At 33.0% G+C, this 18,617-nt stretch overlaps 2 protein-coding genes across 2 annotated transcripts; both read right to left on the reverse strand.

Moving 5' to 3' along the window:
• Positions 1–1,831: 1,831 nt before the first annotated feature.
• LOC143894919 (uncharacterized) lies at positions 1,832–3,145 on the reverse strand. The gene has a single exon (XM_077401599.1). It carries the CDS (start codon positions 3,143–3,145, stop codon positions 1,832–1,834), a length of 1,314 nt encoding a protein of 437 aa, XP_077257725.1.
• A 4,667-nt stretch (positions 3,146–7,812) lies between these two features.
• Positions 7,813–18,064, reverse strand: LOC143894923 (uncharacterized). Its single transcript, XM_077401602.1, is given in 10 exon segments — positions 7,813–9,071; positions 9,198–9,275; positions 9,345–11,312; positions 11,410–11,646; positions 11,741–11,875; positions 12,047–12,241; positions 12,520–12,596; positions 12,667–12,718; positions 13,010–13,096; positions 13,259–18,064. Coding segments are annotated over 10 exon segments (3,126 nt in total). The 5' UTR covers positions 13,335–18,064; the 3' UTR covers positions 7,813–8,850.
• Positions 18,065–18,617: the final 553 nt, after the last annotated feature.

The raw sequence follows: 18,617 nt of genomic DNA on the forward strand, positions 1-18,617 counted from the left end.
CAAATCGCTCCATTTACCCCTACCCCTCACACGGCAGCCAATCAGAGAGCTCCAAGGTAACGTGGGCAGACCGTCTGGCCACGCCCCTGGCGCCGGAGGGGTCGGTGGAGGGGGTTTGTTTTGACGCCCCATACCTACCCACTTACTACTAGTGAGAATATAAAGCGAATAAGGTGAAAAACGATTCTAGTCGACACAAAGCATCAGTGACATTGCATGTATATTATAATTTCGCATTCAACAATGTTAATGTAATTAATGTATGTTGTTGTATTACATTAAAATTACTGAATGCGAAATTATAACATAGAGGTAATGTCACTGATGTTCTGTGTCGACTGGGATGATATTTAAATATCATCATATGTATGATGTACGATTGTGTATGTGTATATATGTATGCAAGTGGATTAACAATAATTATATGTAATTAATAATTTTTATTTTTCAGTGCTTTGACTTGTCGCAGTAAGTACCACTTATGGTTGTGGCATAGTTCATCGCACTGGAATCAATTCGCTTGCGCACTAGAATCATTGTCATCAACAAATATATATTAGATAAGTAGCTAATATTCATAAAAGAATTGATTAGGTATCTACTGGGGATAGACAGAATAATGTGAACACATGGGAAATGCACTACTTATTTTATTAATAAAAGATTGGCCCATTGTTTGTCTTTAATAGAGATTGTATCCTTGTTTGGAATAAGGTCATACAATGCTTAAATAGTCACCAGTGCAATGCTCTACAACAATAACACGATGATATTTCAAATCAGTCAGTTCAGGCAATTTTTGGAAAATAAGAAGCTTTCTTCATCTTGCTAACATCACTTATATAATTAATTAAAATATGTTCTGCTAGTACATTTTATCGGTGATTCAAGGGAGGTTTATTCAAGATGACTATTGTAAGACCTTATTCTAAACAAGGGTAAAACTTATATAAAAGACAAATGGTAAATTATAATGTGAACACCTGGGAAATGCACTTCTTTTTTTAATAATAAGAAATTATAATTTCTTATTAATAAAAAAATAGTGCATTTCCCAGGTGTTTATATTATTCTGTCCATTCCCTGTATGTGCTTTCTGTAATCGTAGGAGTTGTTGAACCGATTCTTTTCTTTGATTTTTTTCCAATTTTCCAGCCATTCATATATATGCTTAGCAGGTTTGTAAAATCATTTTTATTATCATTTTTTCATAGACGCTTTTGACAAATATAATCAAAGTTTATCACTATCTTGTCATGTAGGCTACTGAATGATGTATGTTTCTTATTCTTCAAAAAACAGGATTTATTGCCAATATTTGACTCAACAAATATGGTTATTTGGATTTCAGATGTGATATGGAAATATGAAGTTTTTCAAAAAATTGAGGATTGATTCTTAAAGGAGACAACTGTGTAGCAAGATAAAAAATAGAAATCATGTATTGCAAATAGAAGATGTATGAGTCATGAGAAATCAAAGAATTGGACGTCTTTGGAACATTCGGGAAAATTACAAGATAAATATAAAGTAAATCATGTTTATAAATTTATTTGTTTTCCCACTAACTCGGACAGTTCGTATATAATTAATAACAAATCAATCTCTTCACCATTTTATAATTCACTCCAGATTTGTTTAATATTTTTTTCTTTTTCCTCAAAAATATCGCGGTCTTGCCCAAAACGTGGGATGATTTATCATGCTGTGTATATTTTGTTGATATTCCGTCAAGTTTACTGTAGATTAAATTAGGTAAAAGTGTGTGATCATCTATGGTGACCGTTTACTCGGAGACCTGAGGTCCATTGTGATACCCTACAATTAACCCTTAACCCATCTTTACCACCTCGCTTCGAAAACATTTCCAGTTCCGTGCAAAGTTCATTATTTTATTAATCTCCATCTCTGCTGTGTCTTCCAATCCATCTAGAAATTCCTGTCCCATTATCTGGAGGCGTCGGTTTATTAGGGCTGGGCACCAACACAGCAGATGCTCAATTGTTTCTTCTTCCTCGTTGCATTCTCTGCAGTAGTTGTCATTTGTGATTTTCCATTTCTGGAGGTTCACTCCGACCGCACAGTTTCCTGTAATAACTCCCGCCGCTATGCGAACCAGGTTTTTTTTGTGTTTCAGTAGTTGCCCAGTCCTACTGTTGTCTATCTTGGGCCATAGATTTCGGGCTATACCGCAATCGTTCCGGTTTTGCCAAATCTCCTTTTGTTTCTTCAATATGATTCCCTCTATGGCATCCTTCAGTAAACTGATCGATGGTAGTGGGGAGTCTATTACCTCCGTACCGCTCCCCCTCGCCCCCAGCTTTGACAGTCCGTCCGCGCCTGAGTTCTCTACCACATTTCTGTGGCCGGGGACCCAGTGCAGACCGACCCTCCCGCCGCGAATCCAGGACAATGCTTCTTGGCAACTCATCACTACCTTTGATCTCACCGATTTTGATGAAATACTTCTGAGCGCAGCCTGACTGTCAGAGTAAATTGTGACATCCCCCAATGGTTTGCCGCTCACCCAGACTAGCCTAGTTGCCTCCCTTATTGCACAGATTTCTGCCTGTATGGCGCGGCAGCCATTCTTTAGTCTGTATGACTTTTGGATGTTGAGCGCCTCAGAGTAGATTCCAATTCCAGTGCCCGTTTTGGTTATGGAGGCATTAGTATAGACTGATGTCTCATTTTTATTTATCACTGAGTTATCCTCCCAGTCCTCCCTGGAGGGAATGTGTATGTTATTAACACACCCCTCAAAGTTGTACCTGGCAACTAAGTAGTCCGTTGGACTGTTCAAGTTTGGTCCTTTGTTACCACTCAGCTTTTCGATATCTTCCAATATTCTTGAATGTCCGTAGTTGATCGGCTTCTCTGGATTTGACTCCTTGAGCCTTACGGCTCCTTTTGCTGCCTGGTTTTTAACGTACAGATCGAGAGGTTGTAGGTTCAAAATTGTCTCTAATGCAGCTTGTGCTGTGTTATTCCTCACTCCTGTAATACCCAGGGCTGCAAGCCTTTGTACCTTGGTGAGGCTCTTTTTATTTACCTCTTTATTCATGGCTTCCCACCAGATTAATGCTCCATATGTAATGATCGGTCTTATTACCACAGTGTACATCCAGTGTATGATGTGCGGCATCAAACCCTATTTACTTTCAAACATTTTCTTACATGCATAATAAGCAATTATTCCTTTCCTTATCCTTTCCTGCACGTTCTTTTTCCATGAGAGTTTGGAGTCTAGGACAATTCCGAGGTATTTAGTTTTCTTTGAAAGTGCAAGTGCCCTTTCCTCCAACTTTGGTAGTGTGAATTTGAGTATTTTATACTTTCTCGTGAACAGAATAAACTCGGTCTTGTTTGGGTTTACCCCTAGGCCGTTCTCTCCTGCCCACTTTGATGGTTCTTTTAGCGCAAGTTTACTGTAAATTATATTTAATTATAAGAACAATACAAATATTCTAGAAATATGTGTTGGAACACAATGTTTTGTGTTAATAATATACCTAAAAATGAGACAATTGTAGAATGCTTATTAAGGTTTTCTTTAAGCTCTCGATTATGTCGCTCTGATATGTTATTAGTTCTGTTATATTGTTTATACACACAGAACGAATCGGGTTTAAAACTCTTAATCCATGTATCATTGTAATAAGCGAAAAATGGCTTTAGGTATTCACAATTTGCAAAAATTACTGTTGAAATTGTATTGAAGCTTTCCTTTATTAAAGCCTCAGGCAACAAGGCTAAAGATATCAGCAACCGCACAGCACCATTGCACCATATCCCAATTCTTTTTTCTCGCCCTTTAATATTTTATGTTTTTTGGCATTATGTACTAACGCCTGTAATAAGGAAGTTGTTCGCGAAATCGCTGATTAATCCCGACGATGGGAGCGGGATGAGAAGGACGCGCGTGGAAGGTGTTCACTAATTATTCACTTTATTTTTTGTGTAACTCAGAACACAGTCTGAGCCGTCTTTAATGCGTCAAAATTGATACAGTCTGACCTGAGAATCGATGAGCGGTGTATAAAAGAGAAGTCTTTGTATGATCGTTGCAGGCGAGCGACAATTATATCAATTGCCCTCCTCGTGTGGTGAGTCGCCCGTGAGCCGGTGAGACACGTGGCGGTCGGCACTCGCGCTCGTGTGAGCTTGAGTCGTCGTGTTGAGGCACCAGAGTTCATGAGCGGTCTATTTCACAGTTTATGATACCATCTAAAACAGCGTGAGCACTGCGATGTGCACGATTAACCGAAGTCAATAATCAAACCGTACAGAGCACACGTTATGCGTCTAGTCACCGCGCGGCCATTTTCACAAAAGCTTTGATTGCGAGGAAGACATTGGCGATGAGCGCGCTCGTGCGGGCGCGATCTGCCGCGGTGATCGAGCGTCGTTACCCGATCGATGCTGCCATCTGATCGAACGGCGCAACGTTAACGGAATCTCGAACATTCCGCCCGCCATCAGCAACCTTGTTGATGATTCCTTACTCTTGATCCTTCATTCGGTTGCGATGGGTAGAATCGCAAGCTTGGCACTTGGCCGAGTGAGTGTCGTGGTGGCCGTCTTGAGGGTAACCACCCTGGTGAGTCCATCCTTGCCGGGGTGCAAAGCTGTTACCCTGGCGAGTGGCCATTTGCACGGTGGAGAGCGTTCGTCGGTGAGCAGCACGATGGACCCCACCTTGATGTTGTTGTTAGGATGATGCCACTTGGATATCGCCTGCTGGCGTTGCAGATAATGAGCCGACCATTGTGCCCAAAAATGTTGAACACGCTGCTGGATGAGCTGCCATCGAGATAGTCGTGAGGTTGCTAGGTCAATCAGAGATGGCTCGGGTATAGTAGTGGACCTCCAATGAGGAAATAACCTGGGAGTCTATTACGGTTCTCGGATTGGGTGAAAATGACAGAAGTGAGCAGCTCACCCTATCACGGTTGTTTTCACCTCGTGAGAGTGCGAACTGATTCACGTGAGCAGACTCGACACAAAATTTTGCGTGAAAAAGTGAAAGTGAGTGAAGCGTATTGACTGTTCAACGGCCTGGCTCGCTAAAAATGGATAATTTATTGGTTATACTGTTTATGCGCAATCGAAATAATACAATGTTAAGAATACGACGTGGATTACGAGATGTTTCGGATCTATTTGCGATCCCAAAAAACGATTTTCGGAGTCTTTACAGGTGAGTGACTGAAAGTAATCGTGTTTGTTGGTTAAATTACATTTCTAAAATTTTTTTATTTTTATTAGTGTCTTTATATATTTTAATATTATATAGAGATCAATTTCGTTTTTGTAACACTGTAACACTTTATATGATATATATATATATATATATATATATATATATATGTATGTTTTTGGTACTATTTAGGGACATTTTTCAACACACATAGTATATTTTGTGGACATATGGTACTTTCGAGGACCGTTTTCATTATTTTTTTTCAATTTGGTATATTTTGAGGACTGTCCTTAAAATTACAAGTTTTTTGGTTGGTAAAAATCAAAGACATAAAATTTGCCAAGAAAAAAGTCCTTATAATAGACCAAATACATTTTAATATTAAGATGTATTTGGTATATTTTAAGAACGCAAAATGTGCCAAATACTTTTGCTACTTTAATAGTGTTTACTTTATTTTTACCAAGTCAAAGCAAAGAAAATGAATTCTATCAACAGTAAACCTGCAAGAAAACTAAATTATATAATAATCCAATCTTTATATTAATTTGCTAATATATGTCCTCGAAATATATATGTGCATATGTCTGTATTTCCTACTTTTATATTTCTAAATCACCTCTATAAGAATACGAAAAATTGTATTGAAAATATTTAATAAACAGACATAAAATGGACAGGAAAATCAAGAGATTATTGTATTAGTGTATTACATAACCTGGTTTAAATTATTAGCATATGTCCTCAATATATACCAACCGTGTATTTTTTTATTTTACACTCATTTTTATTGTTCTAATCAGTATTAAGTTATACAAGAGTTTACTAAAAATTACAAAAATTTATTAAAAATTATCAAAAAGGAGTGATTGTATAAAAATAAAGCTTATCGTATTACAAACTACGTTTTAATTTATTAATCCGACTTCAAGATGTACAAGCCGTATATTCTTTAACTATATATATGTTTCTTTAATTATCATTGATATACAAACAAATAAACTAAAAATAATTAATGAAAAAAAACTGCACAAAAATCGTAAGAAATATATATATATATCATATTATAATATAAATTAAATAAAAGTAGGCTCTCCTAAATAATCAAGTACGGAAGTATAGGCAATAGGAGCCAAGCGCCGTAAATAATGCGCAATCAAATTATCGTAACAATATATATTATAATAAAACGGACGTTTCGACATTTTTTTTGTGTCTTCTTCAGCTTTAATACATAAATTCGACGACGTTGATCTGTGAGAGACAGTCAAGCGCAATCAAAATTTACAACGGTAAAACATAAAAGCTGAATAAAACCGGAGCAGTAAACGCGTGAACCATAAGGTGTAAATTGAAAATAAAAGCTATGAGCCACACAGGTGCAGTCAACAAGTAAAAACAAAAGATGTAACTCAAAATAAAATTCATAATAAACTGTAAGTCAGGCGCAGTCAACGGATAGAACAAGAAATGTAAGATGAAAACCATACAGACGTTCGGCAGACTATATAGTTATGCCTGACTTACAGTTTATTATAAATTTTATTTTGAGTTACATCTTTTGTTTTTACTTGTTGACTGCACCTGTATGGCTCATAGCTTTTATTTTCAATTTACACCTTATGGTTCACGCGTTTACTGCTCCGGTTTTATTCAGCTTTATGTTTTACCGTCGTAAATTTTGATTGCGCTTGACTGTCTCTCACAGATCAACTTCGTAGAATTTATGTATTAACGCTGAAGAAGACACAAAAAAATGTCGAAACGTCCGTTTTATTATAATATATATCGTTACGATAATTTGATTGCGCATTATTTACGGCGCTTGGCTCTTATTGCCCATCCTTCCTTACTTGATTATATTATAAATTCTGTTTTAATTTATTATTACTGTTCTCAAAATTTACCAACCATGTATTTTTATGTCTTATGTTAAGTTAGCACCTTTCCTACAAAAAACCGGAATAACACGTATACAGAAATTAAGTGCTTTTTATGTGCTAATTATGTGCTCTATTCACGATCTTTGTGCTCAAGCGGTTTCGCGGGAAATCGCAATTGAAAGTGGGGGTGCTGGCTTAACTTCCCGAAATATGCACAATAAAATTTTCGTGCTTATCTCCTTTGGCCGACCCGAACGTGAGCATCCCATATGTACAAGAGTAAAGAACCAGTTAAAATACAGATAGTTTTTGTAGGAGAGATGCTAACTTAACAGACATTGTATTTTTGCAATTTTATATATTCTTTTTTGTTTGTTTATTCTCATTGGTACCAACAAATTTTGTTTTTGTACTGCAAAAATTATGTAAAGGTAATGTAATTTTGTAATGTTTACAGAAATAATCAATTTCTGATTAGCAAAAAGAAACTGTTCTCAATCGTATTTAGTTTAAACGGCAACAAATGTCTGACAATGAGAAGAAATTGTAACAGCCCAACAACGAAAGTATGTGGTGTCTGCAGCAAATAAACAAAAAAATAGTGCGCAAGTGTATTGCATTGCATTTTTTACTATGTTTTATCACTTGTTGATATTAATATACATTTCTTTTATAAATTTACATGTAGTTACATATTATAAATGTTCTATTAGCAGCTGTAGTAAGAATCCTTATTTCTGTATATACATATTGGTTTTATCTTTTTATCAAAATATGAAATTAATTTGCAGCAACGTATGTGTCGCCATATATTTTTTAAGTATACACGCACAATGTGTGATTGTAATGTAGAAGGGAAAAACAAGGTACTTTTAGATATTTTTATTTTGAAACATTTTTAATAAAGATATTAAGTAAGATTACAGTAAAAAATGAAAATAAGCATAAAAACACGTTACACTTTCTTCTTATATAGGTTACTAATAAAAAATATAATAAATGAAAGATATACTAAACTTATGAAAAATATATGGCACTTATGTAACTTAAATTGTATAATATGTATATATACATATAATATATAAACATAAAACTTTTTTACAAAATAAATCTTCATAAAAAGCTTGTGTCTACATTATACAACATATCTATCTTATAGTGCCTTTTTAACATATTTTCAATACAGAAAACATCTTAAATAAAAATATTTTCTCTTATAGTATATAGCTTATTGCGTTATATTTAAAATACATTAAATTAAAAGTTCAGTCTGTTATCTCGTGCAACGTTTAAACTAAAAAAACAACAAACATAAAAATTATAATTATCATACAATAATTATCACATTTATGAAAATCACATATAAGTAATTATAAATAAAAATATTTTCTCTTATAGTATATAGCTTATTGCGTTATATTTAAAATACGTTAAATTAAAAGTTCAGTCTGTTATCTCGTGCAACGTTTAAACTCAAAAAACAACAAACATAAAAATTATAATTATCATACAATAATTATCACATTTATGAAAATCACATATAAGTAATTATTTTTAATTAAAGTTTAAATTAAAGTTTAATATTCACCTCGTGCAATGTTTCTTGTAAACTTAAAAAACAACAGACATAGAAACTATAATTATTACAATATGAAAATCAAATGTAAGGATTTATTTTTAATTGAAATCCAAATTAAAGTTTTAATATTGAATTATTTTTTTAAATGTAAAAAAATATTGTGATAATTTTTGTGATGGATAGTTTTAAACATTATTTAATTTCTTTTTTTGCGTGTGTAACCATGTTCTCATTTGTGCAACTGTTCGTTTTTTATTAGCCAGACACGGAGTACTAGATATAAGATCCTGCATTTCTTTTCCAGTTATTAGTGTATCAGTTTGTAATTTTTCTCCAAATGCGTCTATTGTAACTTTTTTCTCATCTGGTTCCCAAGTTGATCGTTTAACAGGTGCCGTAAATGCATCTGCACAAAAAAAATTAAACGCATTTTCACAAATCATACATAAATTCTTTTTACTTTGTGATTATAATATCAAGTAACACATTATTGGCTTATTGGTCGAATGTACATGGTAAATTAGATCCTTACCTCCTGATCTACGTTTTTTTTGTACCGCTTTTATTTCAGTTTGTGTACGCTTTTTATACACTGGGCTAGATAATGAACCTGCATTAAAAACATATTAAAATCAGAAAAAAGCAATCTGTATATTTTAAAAATAAGTTTTATACTCACTATCACTTGATTGTTGCAAACAACTAATTTCTTCAGATATTTCATTATTCTCTGTGATTTCTGTGCTTACATCACTTTCAGCCTCGCTGTCGCTTTCATCAATCAAATTGTTCGCTGCATCTCTCACGCCTTGTGCAGCTTCTAGAAGTTGTGAGACTTCTGTAATATCTTTAACTATTACTGGCTTTCTATATACTTCCTTGTGAATTTTTTCATGATGGCCCATGAAATTGGCCAGATCTGTAATCTGATTGTCCGTTAAATTAAGAGTAATTCCCATAGTGGCTATATGTTTTCTGAGTGTAGTACCACGTAATGTATCAGGAAATTCAGTTCCGCTCTCTTTAGCAAAACGCAACATGACTCGATATGCACATAAATGTCTATCAATAATTTTGTCATGTCCTGGAATACCAAATAAGTAAGGATTTTTCGAGTGTACTTTGGCTTTATTTCTTAACTGTAAAAACGTTTGTGCACATTCCAAATTTAGTTCATCTAGTATTACGGGAACAGTTCTTCCTAATTTTCCACGTATACAAAAGCGTACATATTTTTGTGCCTGTTCTTTTTTATCTGTAGATAATCCACTGAACGTATCAATATTGTCATTAATTCTTTCGTAATTTTTGAAATCAGAAATTAATATTCGCTCAGTTTCTCCTGGCCGGCGGCGGTTAAATAACTGTATTGATGTCAAAGTAGCTTCTCCAAGAGAAATCCAAGCAGATAATGAAAATTTCCTTTTCAAATTATTGTACGATTCTTTTTGTACTTTTAATAGATAAGCTCGCAATTTTTGTATGTCCTCTATTGTAGGAAGTTTTGTAATTTTTTGTCTTCTAAATTGAGTTTGAGATTCGACTACGGTTTTGTTAACACTTGCTCCATAATCAACGGTTAATAGCTTTAAAAAGTTTTTCGCGTTTGTTTTCATGCTATCATTATGGTCTTTTATGCATTTTGTTATTAAAAGTTCGCCAATATACTTCACGTAAGTACCAAGATTAGATGCAATGGCAGGCTTTTCATAGGTATCTTTTTCTTTGTTATATTGTGCAACAATATTTACGGCATCTAAAAAAGTATCGTAATATTTTGGGTCGTAAATAGAAGTAAAAGACGTTATATCATTATTAATATTTCTCATCGCTATCAATAGGCGACTTACAAGCCGCAATCAAGCTCGAATCATTTGTAAATGATGCGATGAGTGCCTATATTTTTTGCACTGGAAATTTGCATATAATAGTAATAAACTATCGTAACGAATATTACGCGTTACGTCATCAGATCTCATTGCTGGTAATAGTAATCGCCGTACTTTCTCATCAGCTTCTTTGAGACATTTGCCTTCTATCCTCCGACCCATTACTTTAACGATGCGACTTTTTTCTCCTCTCCGACCTGTACATTTTTTGAAATGATGTCTTATTGTCGATTTTAAATAATGACTCTTGCAATTCCCACATGCCAAATAATTGTTAAGAATCTTAGGTTGATTTTCTCTTGCTCGTCTACATGGAATAAAACCCTGATCTTCATATTGTTTTTCAATGTTGAATTTAAAATTTCCTTTTTTTCTTAAAGTATCGATGATCTTTCTTCTTTCGCTACAACCCTTAGGTAAATATTTGAACTTTTGAACATCAGGTTCCTTAGAATGGACTAATTCAAAATGTCGAGCAATTTTTGCTTGCATTTTGTGACAGAACACACACATATATTTTTTTGTGCCAGCACGTTTTGTAGGTACTACCGTTTGCTCATCTTGCCGAGTTTCACACCCCTCAATATTACTAACATCCATGCCTGTAGATATCGTCGAATCATTATTTTGTGTGCTAGAAATCTGTTCTTTACATTTGTTGTTATCTTCATGTTCTGATTTCTCTGTTTCCTCAGAATCACTCGCAGCTGACGAATATTCACTTTGTACATAATCAGGATCACTTTCAAAATCTTTCTCTATTTCAAGAAAAAAAATATAAAATAATAAGTATAAGCACATTTTAGAAAATAATCATACAAATTAAAATAACAACATGTAATACAACTCTAATACCTTGTATTTCAGTATCATTCTCTTGAGCAAGGCACAACTCGTTTACATTGTTTGTTTCCATTTCTTGAATTTTGCAGGAAGTTGTAGATATCGTCGAATCATTATTTTGTGTGCTAGAAATCTGTTCTTTACATTTGTTGTTATCTTCATGTTCTGGTTTCTCTGTTTCTTCAGAATCACTCGCAGCTGACGAATATTCACTTTGTACATTATCAGGATCACTTTCAAAATCTTTCTCTATTTCAAGAAAAAAATATAAAATAATAAGTATAAGCACATTAGAAAATAATCATACAAATTAAAATAACAACATGTAATACAACTCTAATACCTTGTATTTCAGTATCATTCTCTTGAGCAAGGCACAACTCATTTACATTGTTTGTTTCTATTTCTTGAATTTTGCAGGAAGTTGAAGAAAACTGTTTTTTGGCACTATTATCCAATATTGAATTAAAAGATACATCTATGACATAATAAATAAGCAAATAATATATATTACTTAAATAGCTAATTAGTAACTAACAATAAGTAAATAGTAACTAATTAATTTATCTGCTAATATAGGAAAGTAATAGCAAATACAGAACCCAATAGTTTTATTTACAATTTGTACAAAATAAAAAGACTATTATACCTGTATCTAATAAATCAGAAAATTGACCAGAATTTAAAAAGTTGCTATCGATTATTTCTGTTTCAAGTATATCGGTTACTATCGGCGAAATACTTAGATCATTACTAACGTCAGTGTTTACATTTATGTCATTTCTAACAAAATCATTAATATTAGATATGATGTCTGTGTTTGCAGATGAAGAGCAATTATCGTCTGAAACATGAAAAAATATTACATACATTATTATAAGCAAAGTTTATTTTACATATTAATTGATATTATAATTAAACAGAAATAATAATAAAAATGCGAATTAGTATTTTTACACATTAATAAAATCAAAAGCATAGACTTGACCTTTATCAAGTTAAGTTCAATGTCAATTTAAAACAAATTTATTTGCATTTATTTTTTACTTAAAATATATAAAAGCTTCAGAGATATTAATACTAGTAATACATTTTAATTCTTATATATATACAGCAACATACCTTTAACATTATCAATGCATGATTGTCCTCGTATAACGTTGACGTTATCTGTAGTCTCGATATTAGTAATCTTACATCTACAAATAAAAATATTTAATATATACTTTCATGCAAGAATACAAAAATTACGATTTTAAAAATACCTACTTATTTGTTGTCATTGCAGTTACGGGATCTAATTCCTTTTTTTTATAACTACCTGCAATAGACGACATATTTCACTCTGTGAGTTAAATTATCAGTATGCACACTTTATGCAAAATATTTAAAAAATTATATAAAAGTTAAGTCAATAAAATAAAATAATTAACATATATTTTTAGTGTCATGCAATTAAAAATAAAAGAAACCAATAAATTAGCCTTCTTTTATCGATCTTTGTTGATATTTCAGATATGCAAATATCTGACACAGATATTATATTTTTAGAAATATGCCTGGTACCTTTTTATATATTAAAATAAAAAACTTGTACGTCAAAGACACTTACCATTATCTGTATTTATCCTTCGCGTTGCTTCAACATTTTTCCCTTTATTCATTTTATAACGCGTTAGTAAAACTTGTGGTGTCATACCTTGAAATGATAAAAACACAAAAATCAAGGTTATGTTAAAGGTCAATGACAAGAAATCCATGTTATTGTAATACACAAGATCTTATTGTACATTTAACAAATAATATGTTTAAATAAAACGTATATACAAAACACAATAAAACATCCTGATTATATACTTACTGGCTGATACCAATAGCTTTTGCTCTTTCACTTTTCGTACATTACGTTTCCTTAATGAATACATTTTAGTACTCATCAAAAGATTAATTTGCACAACTATTCTATTTGTACACCGACTATCACTGACACAAATCTATTAACTTATATAGAAATATAAAATTACGTATACTAAACATGCACTAATGCTGGCCACACACACTTTCCGTTATGGCCTCGGCAGACTAGCGCAATTTCGTCGCGCACGACGCGCGACATCCAATGAACGTACAGCCCTCCGCTCATCGCAGTACGCTCATTGGTTGGATTCAAAGGTAAGAACCAATCACATTCAATTGCTATTTAGCGGTTCAGTGAGCGGTCGTGCTTCTGGATGCCCCTATTGAATGGGCGCGTTCAGCAGAACAAACCGTTCAGTACGTAATTGGCTCTTACTCTTAGACCGAGCAAATCAGCGTAGCGTATTGATAAAACGACACTCAATAGTTGTGTCTGCTGAACGCAGCCAATATCGCGCGTCGCGCCCCGACGTAATCATGTTGTAGTGCGATTTTGTAAGTGCCCATCTACAATAGGTATTTTAAGCCCTAAGCCTTAAGAAATTGTTCAATCACTTGAGGAGAATAATTGACTGTGATTGGTCAATTTCTTAGGGTTTAAGGCTTAAAACACCTATTGTAGACGGGCACTAAAAGGCCGGTATTCATAATCAGATCTTATTTCAAGACCGTGTTAAGTAATATCTTAAGGTGCTAATACGGCTCTGTGATTGGTTAATGACATCTTAAGATTGTACTTATAATGGTCTTAAATATAAGAACCGACTATGAATACCGGCCTAAGGGTCAAAGCACATAATGCCCGTATCACACTAGCGATTGGCGATTGCGTCTGCGTTTGCGTCTACGTCTTTTGACCAATCAGAACGGAAATCGCGAATCGCAATCGCTAGCAGCTTTCTGATTGGTCAAGAGACGTAAACGCAAACGTAGATGCAATCGCCAATCGCTAGTGTGATATGGGCATAACATGGCGTAGCGATATATGACGGTCATGGCCAGTATTCATAGTTATTTAAGACCGTCTTAAGTTCAATCTTAAGATGTCATGAACCAATCACAGAGTCGTATTAGCGTCTTAAGACATTACTTAAGACGGTCTTGAAGACTGTGAATACCAGCCATAGACCTCGACCTGACAAATCAGGATACGCCAAAGTTTGTGCGTTACTTACGTCCACGATCACGACTATCATATGTGCTTTGGCTCTAACTCATTATGCTGTCATTATGTGCTTATAACGACAGTTGCGCAGGTATACTATATAAAAAAGCTACGCAGCTGTTGTTATGAGCACATAACGACGCATAACGAGTTATAGAATCGCACTACTGGTTTGTCGAGGCCATAAGACATAACAGTAAGGATTCGACCAATCGCGTTGCTCAAATCTTACGGCTACGGTTACAGACGGCCGTAACCTTACTGTTTTACGGAAAGTGTGTGTGGCCAGCATAAACATGTAAACTCTGCAGAATAGATTGAATTTGATGCCAGATTGTACATACATAAGCGAGGAGCACAGACTTTTGCATAAGTCGATTGGCGCCACTAATCATTGCGTGGAAACTGGCCTTTACACATAATGCGTAAGCATAAGAAAATTGATTGGTCCATATACATGTGCATAAGGAAATAAACCAATCAAGGTCATCGCACACAAACTTGCATAAGCTACATAAGCATAGCATAAGACCGCTGGACCAATGAGCATCTTACGCAAATCAATATGGCGACTTTATGTTGGATGCTCATTGGTTTAGTGGTCTTATGTTACGCTTATGCTAAGCTACGCAATTTTGTGTGCGATGGCGTTCAATTTTCTTATGGTTATGCATTATGTGTTATGCAAAAGTCTGTGTTTTCCGCTATAAACCATACATCATGATGTAAATTATACAAGATGTGTTCATGCGTATGCAACATTTCTAACGGCCAATGAGAAATGATGTAAGATACCGCCATTGCGACAATTTGAATTAATTTTTTCGAGAAACGTTTTTATAAGTCTTTATTGAGTGTGATGTTATATGTTTAAATGATCTGTCGAATTTCTGTTTTTTTTTAAGGACTCAGAGATCAAAAGACAAATATGTTAGTCACTTACAATTAGTATAACTTTTGATCTAAACACTTAAATATTGCCATATCTGGCATTTGTGCAAAACTGTAAGAAATTTCTTTCAAGTATAAGCGCATTATATATTTTTACATCATGCTGCAGACGCAACAGCATGTGTTTTCTTTATACTAATTGATTTATCTCATTTTAATTTTTATTTTTCTCAATATATATTTTAATATTTTGATAAACTGCGCATATGTTGATTATTAAAGATCCAGCAGCCAATAAGTCAGGTTACTATGGCCGCTATAGCCTAGTTTACACCAATCACTTGATACATGTTTTAAATAGTAAATAACTAGTAAATTAGTTTGATTGGTCATTATTGGCTAATCAAATATACTATTTGAAATGCGTATCAAGAGATCGGTGTAAACTAGGCTTATGACCCATCAAATTAATGCACTACTGTATATACATACATCATTCGATTTTAATATTCTCATTGTAAGAACCTGAATATTTCTCAAAAAAAGATATGCTTGATACATTGTATAGAATGTAGATTTCAATATTAGACGTAAGAAACATTATTTGCAGTGAGGTGAGAAAGTTTAAAGATTGAGTAAAATGTACATGAGTAAAATAGAATAGTTTTTGCAGCGTTTGTCACAGAATCATGCACATATCGGAGCATAATTTAAAAGCAGTAAATATTGTTTAATCAATGTTGCTATCTTTAGCTATCATCTATATCGTTTTTCTCAAAACTATAAATGATTAAACATGTATGGTCTATTTTAAGAACACATAGACATTAACAGGTAATGGGTTAATATGAGGACATACATTTTACATATGGACTATTATGGGGACATGGATGTATAAAATTGAAATTCTTATATATTTCAATACAATTTAAATCCAGCAACATAACTTTATAGCTATAATTGCTAACTACACTGTATTATGCATAATATTAATAATTTTATATAAATTTTAAATGATTAAACATGTATGGTCTATTTTAAGAACATATAGACATTAACAGGTAATGGGTTAATATGAGGACATACATTTTACATATGGACTATTATGGGGACATGGATGTATAAAATTGAAATTCTTATATATTTCAATACAATTTAAATCCAGCAACATAACTTTATAGCTATAATTGCTAACTACACTGTATTATGCATAATATTGATAATTTTATATGAATTTTAAATGACTAAACATGTATGGTCTATTTTAAGAACATATAGACATTAACAGGTAATGGGTTAATATGAGGACATACATTTTACATATGGACTATTATGGGGACATGGATGTATAAAATTGAAATTCTTATATATTTCAATACAATTTAAATCCAGCAACATAACTTTATAGCTATAATTGCTAACTACACTGTATTATGCATAATATTAATAATTTTATATGAATTTTAAATGACTAAACATGTATGGTCTATTTTAAGAACATATAGACATTAACAGGTAATGGGTTAATATGAGGACATACATTTTACATATGGACTATTATGGGGACATGGATGTATAAAATTGAAATTCTTATATATTTCAATACAATTTAAATCCAGCAACATAACTTTATAGCAATAATTGCTAACTACACTGTATTATGCATAATATTAATAATTTTATATGCATGGATAAATATCCATTTGAGGACTTTTAAAGTACACATAGAGACAATATATTGCCTTAACACATAAATTTTTCGCGCGTATCGGGACATATTTGAAGCGCGTGCTTGTGTATGCATATTCGTGTATGTACCATAATTATTGGTTATCGGTATTATCACGAAACGGCACACTGTCTAAAGGTATATCGTATATTTAGACAAACTTGCATAGCGCATAAACATAAGCATAAGAAAATTAATTAATCCATATACATATGCATAAAGAAATAAATCAATCCGTTTTTTTATGCATATTGATATGCACCTATGCAAGTTTGTCTGGATTGATCTTTAATGCAACTAATATTTTATGTGCTCTATACCTAGTATATAAAGTAATCTATTATCTATGTTACTTTTTAAATATGATGTTTTCACATAAATCAAATGTTGATATATCAAACTATAAAATGACAGTCAGCCTCTAGCTATTTTGAAACAGCTGTTTGAATTGCTATTTCTCGAATAACCAACAATGATACAAGCAAATGCACATACGAGTACACACTCCGAATATGCGAATGAATTTATGTGTTAAGGTAATCTTGTCTCTGTGTATTTATTTTAAAAGTCCTCAAAAATACCCATGTATATAAAATTGTTGATATTATGCAAAATATGGTATAGTTATCAATTATAGCTATAAGGTAATATTACTGAGTTCAAAGTGGATTAAAATATATAAGGTTTCAATTTTATATATCCGTGTCCCCATAATAGTCCATACGTAAAATGTGTATATGTCCTCATATCAACCCATTGCCTATTAATATTTATATGTCCTTAAAATAGACCGTACATGTTAAATCATTTATAGCTTTGAGAAAAACGATATAGATGATTGCTAAAGGTAGCTATATTGATTAATCAATATTTACTGCTTCTAAATATATGCATGTATATAGGTCTTTTTAAATGTCTTTGAAATATACCAAAAACATATATATATATATATATATATATATATATATATATATATGTAGAATAACATTTTATAGAGAAAAATATTCTATTATAAACATACGTACAATTTGCACATTTTTGGAGTGAAAGCCTTTGCGATTTAAATAATTATACTCCTCCTCTGATGAAGCAATCATGGCTATATGTGTGCAATCTACAGCACCAATTGTGTTAGGAAACATAGTTGCCTCGAAAAATCTTGCCTTTTTACGTTGTATGTCAGCTGCAACTGTTGGGAACACTATCCACTCTTCTGCTAAATGTGTGCAGATTAGATCTGATATTTCTGCAACACATATTGATATCGTTGATTGCGCCATTGGAAATAGAAAATTTTGTCCAATTGGCCGTTGGTACGTTCCTGTTGCTAAGAATGTTAATGTTGCAAATATTTTGAGATCGGGTCGAATTGCCATCGGATTTTCTTGGCCACTTATATATGGCGTTAGTCGTTGAAGTAAATAATACACCATGTCCTTCGTCAATCGGAATAAATCAATGAAATGTTTATCATATAGTCCAAATATGTCACTTCGTACTTTTCACGAAACATAGAAA

The sequence above is a fragment of the Temnothorax americanus genome, unplaced genomic scaffold, assembly GCF_048541705.1.
Source record: "Temnothorax americanus isolate GAGA-0224 unplaced genomic scaffold, ASM4854170v1 Scaffold148, whole genome shotgun sequence".
Classification (NCBI taxonomy): domain Eukaryota; kingdom Metazoa; phylum Arthropoda; class Insecta; order Hymenoptera; family Formicidae; genus Temnothorax; species Temnothorax americanus.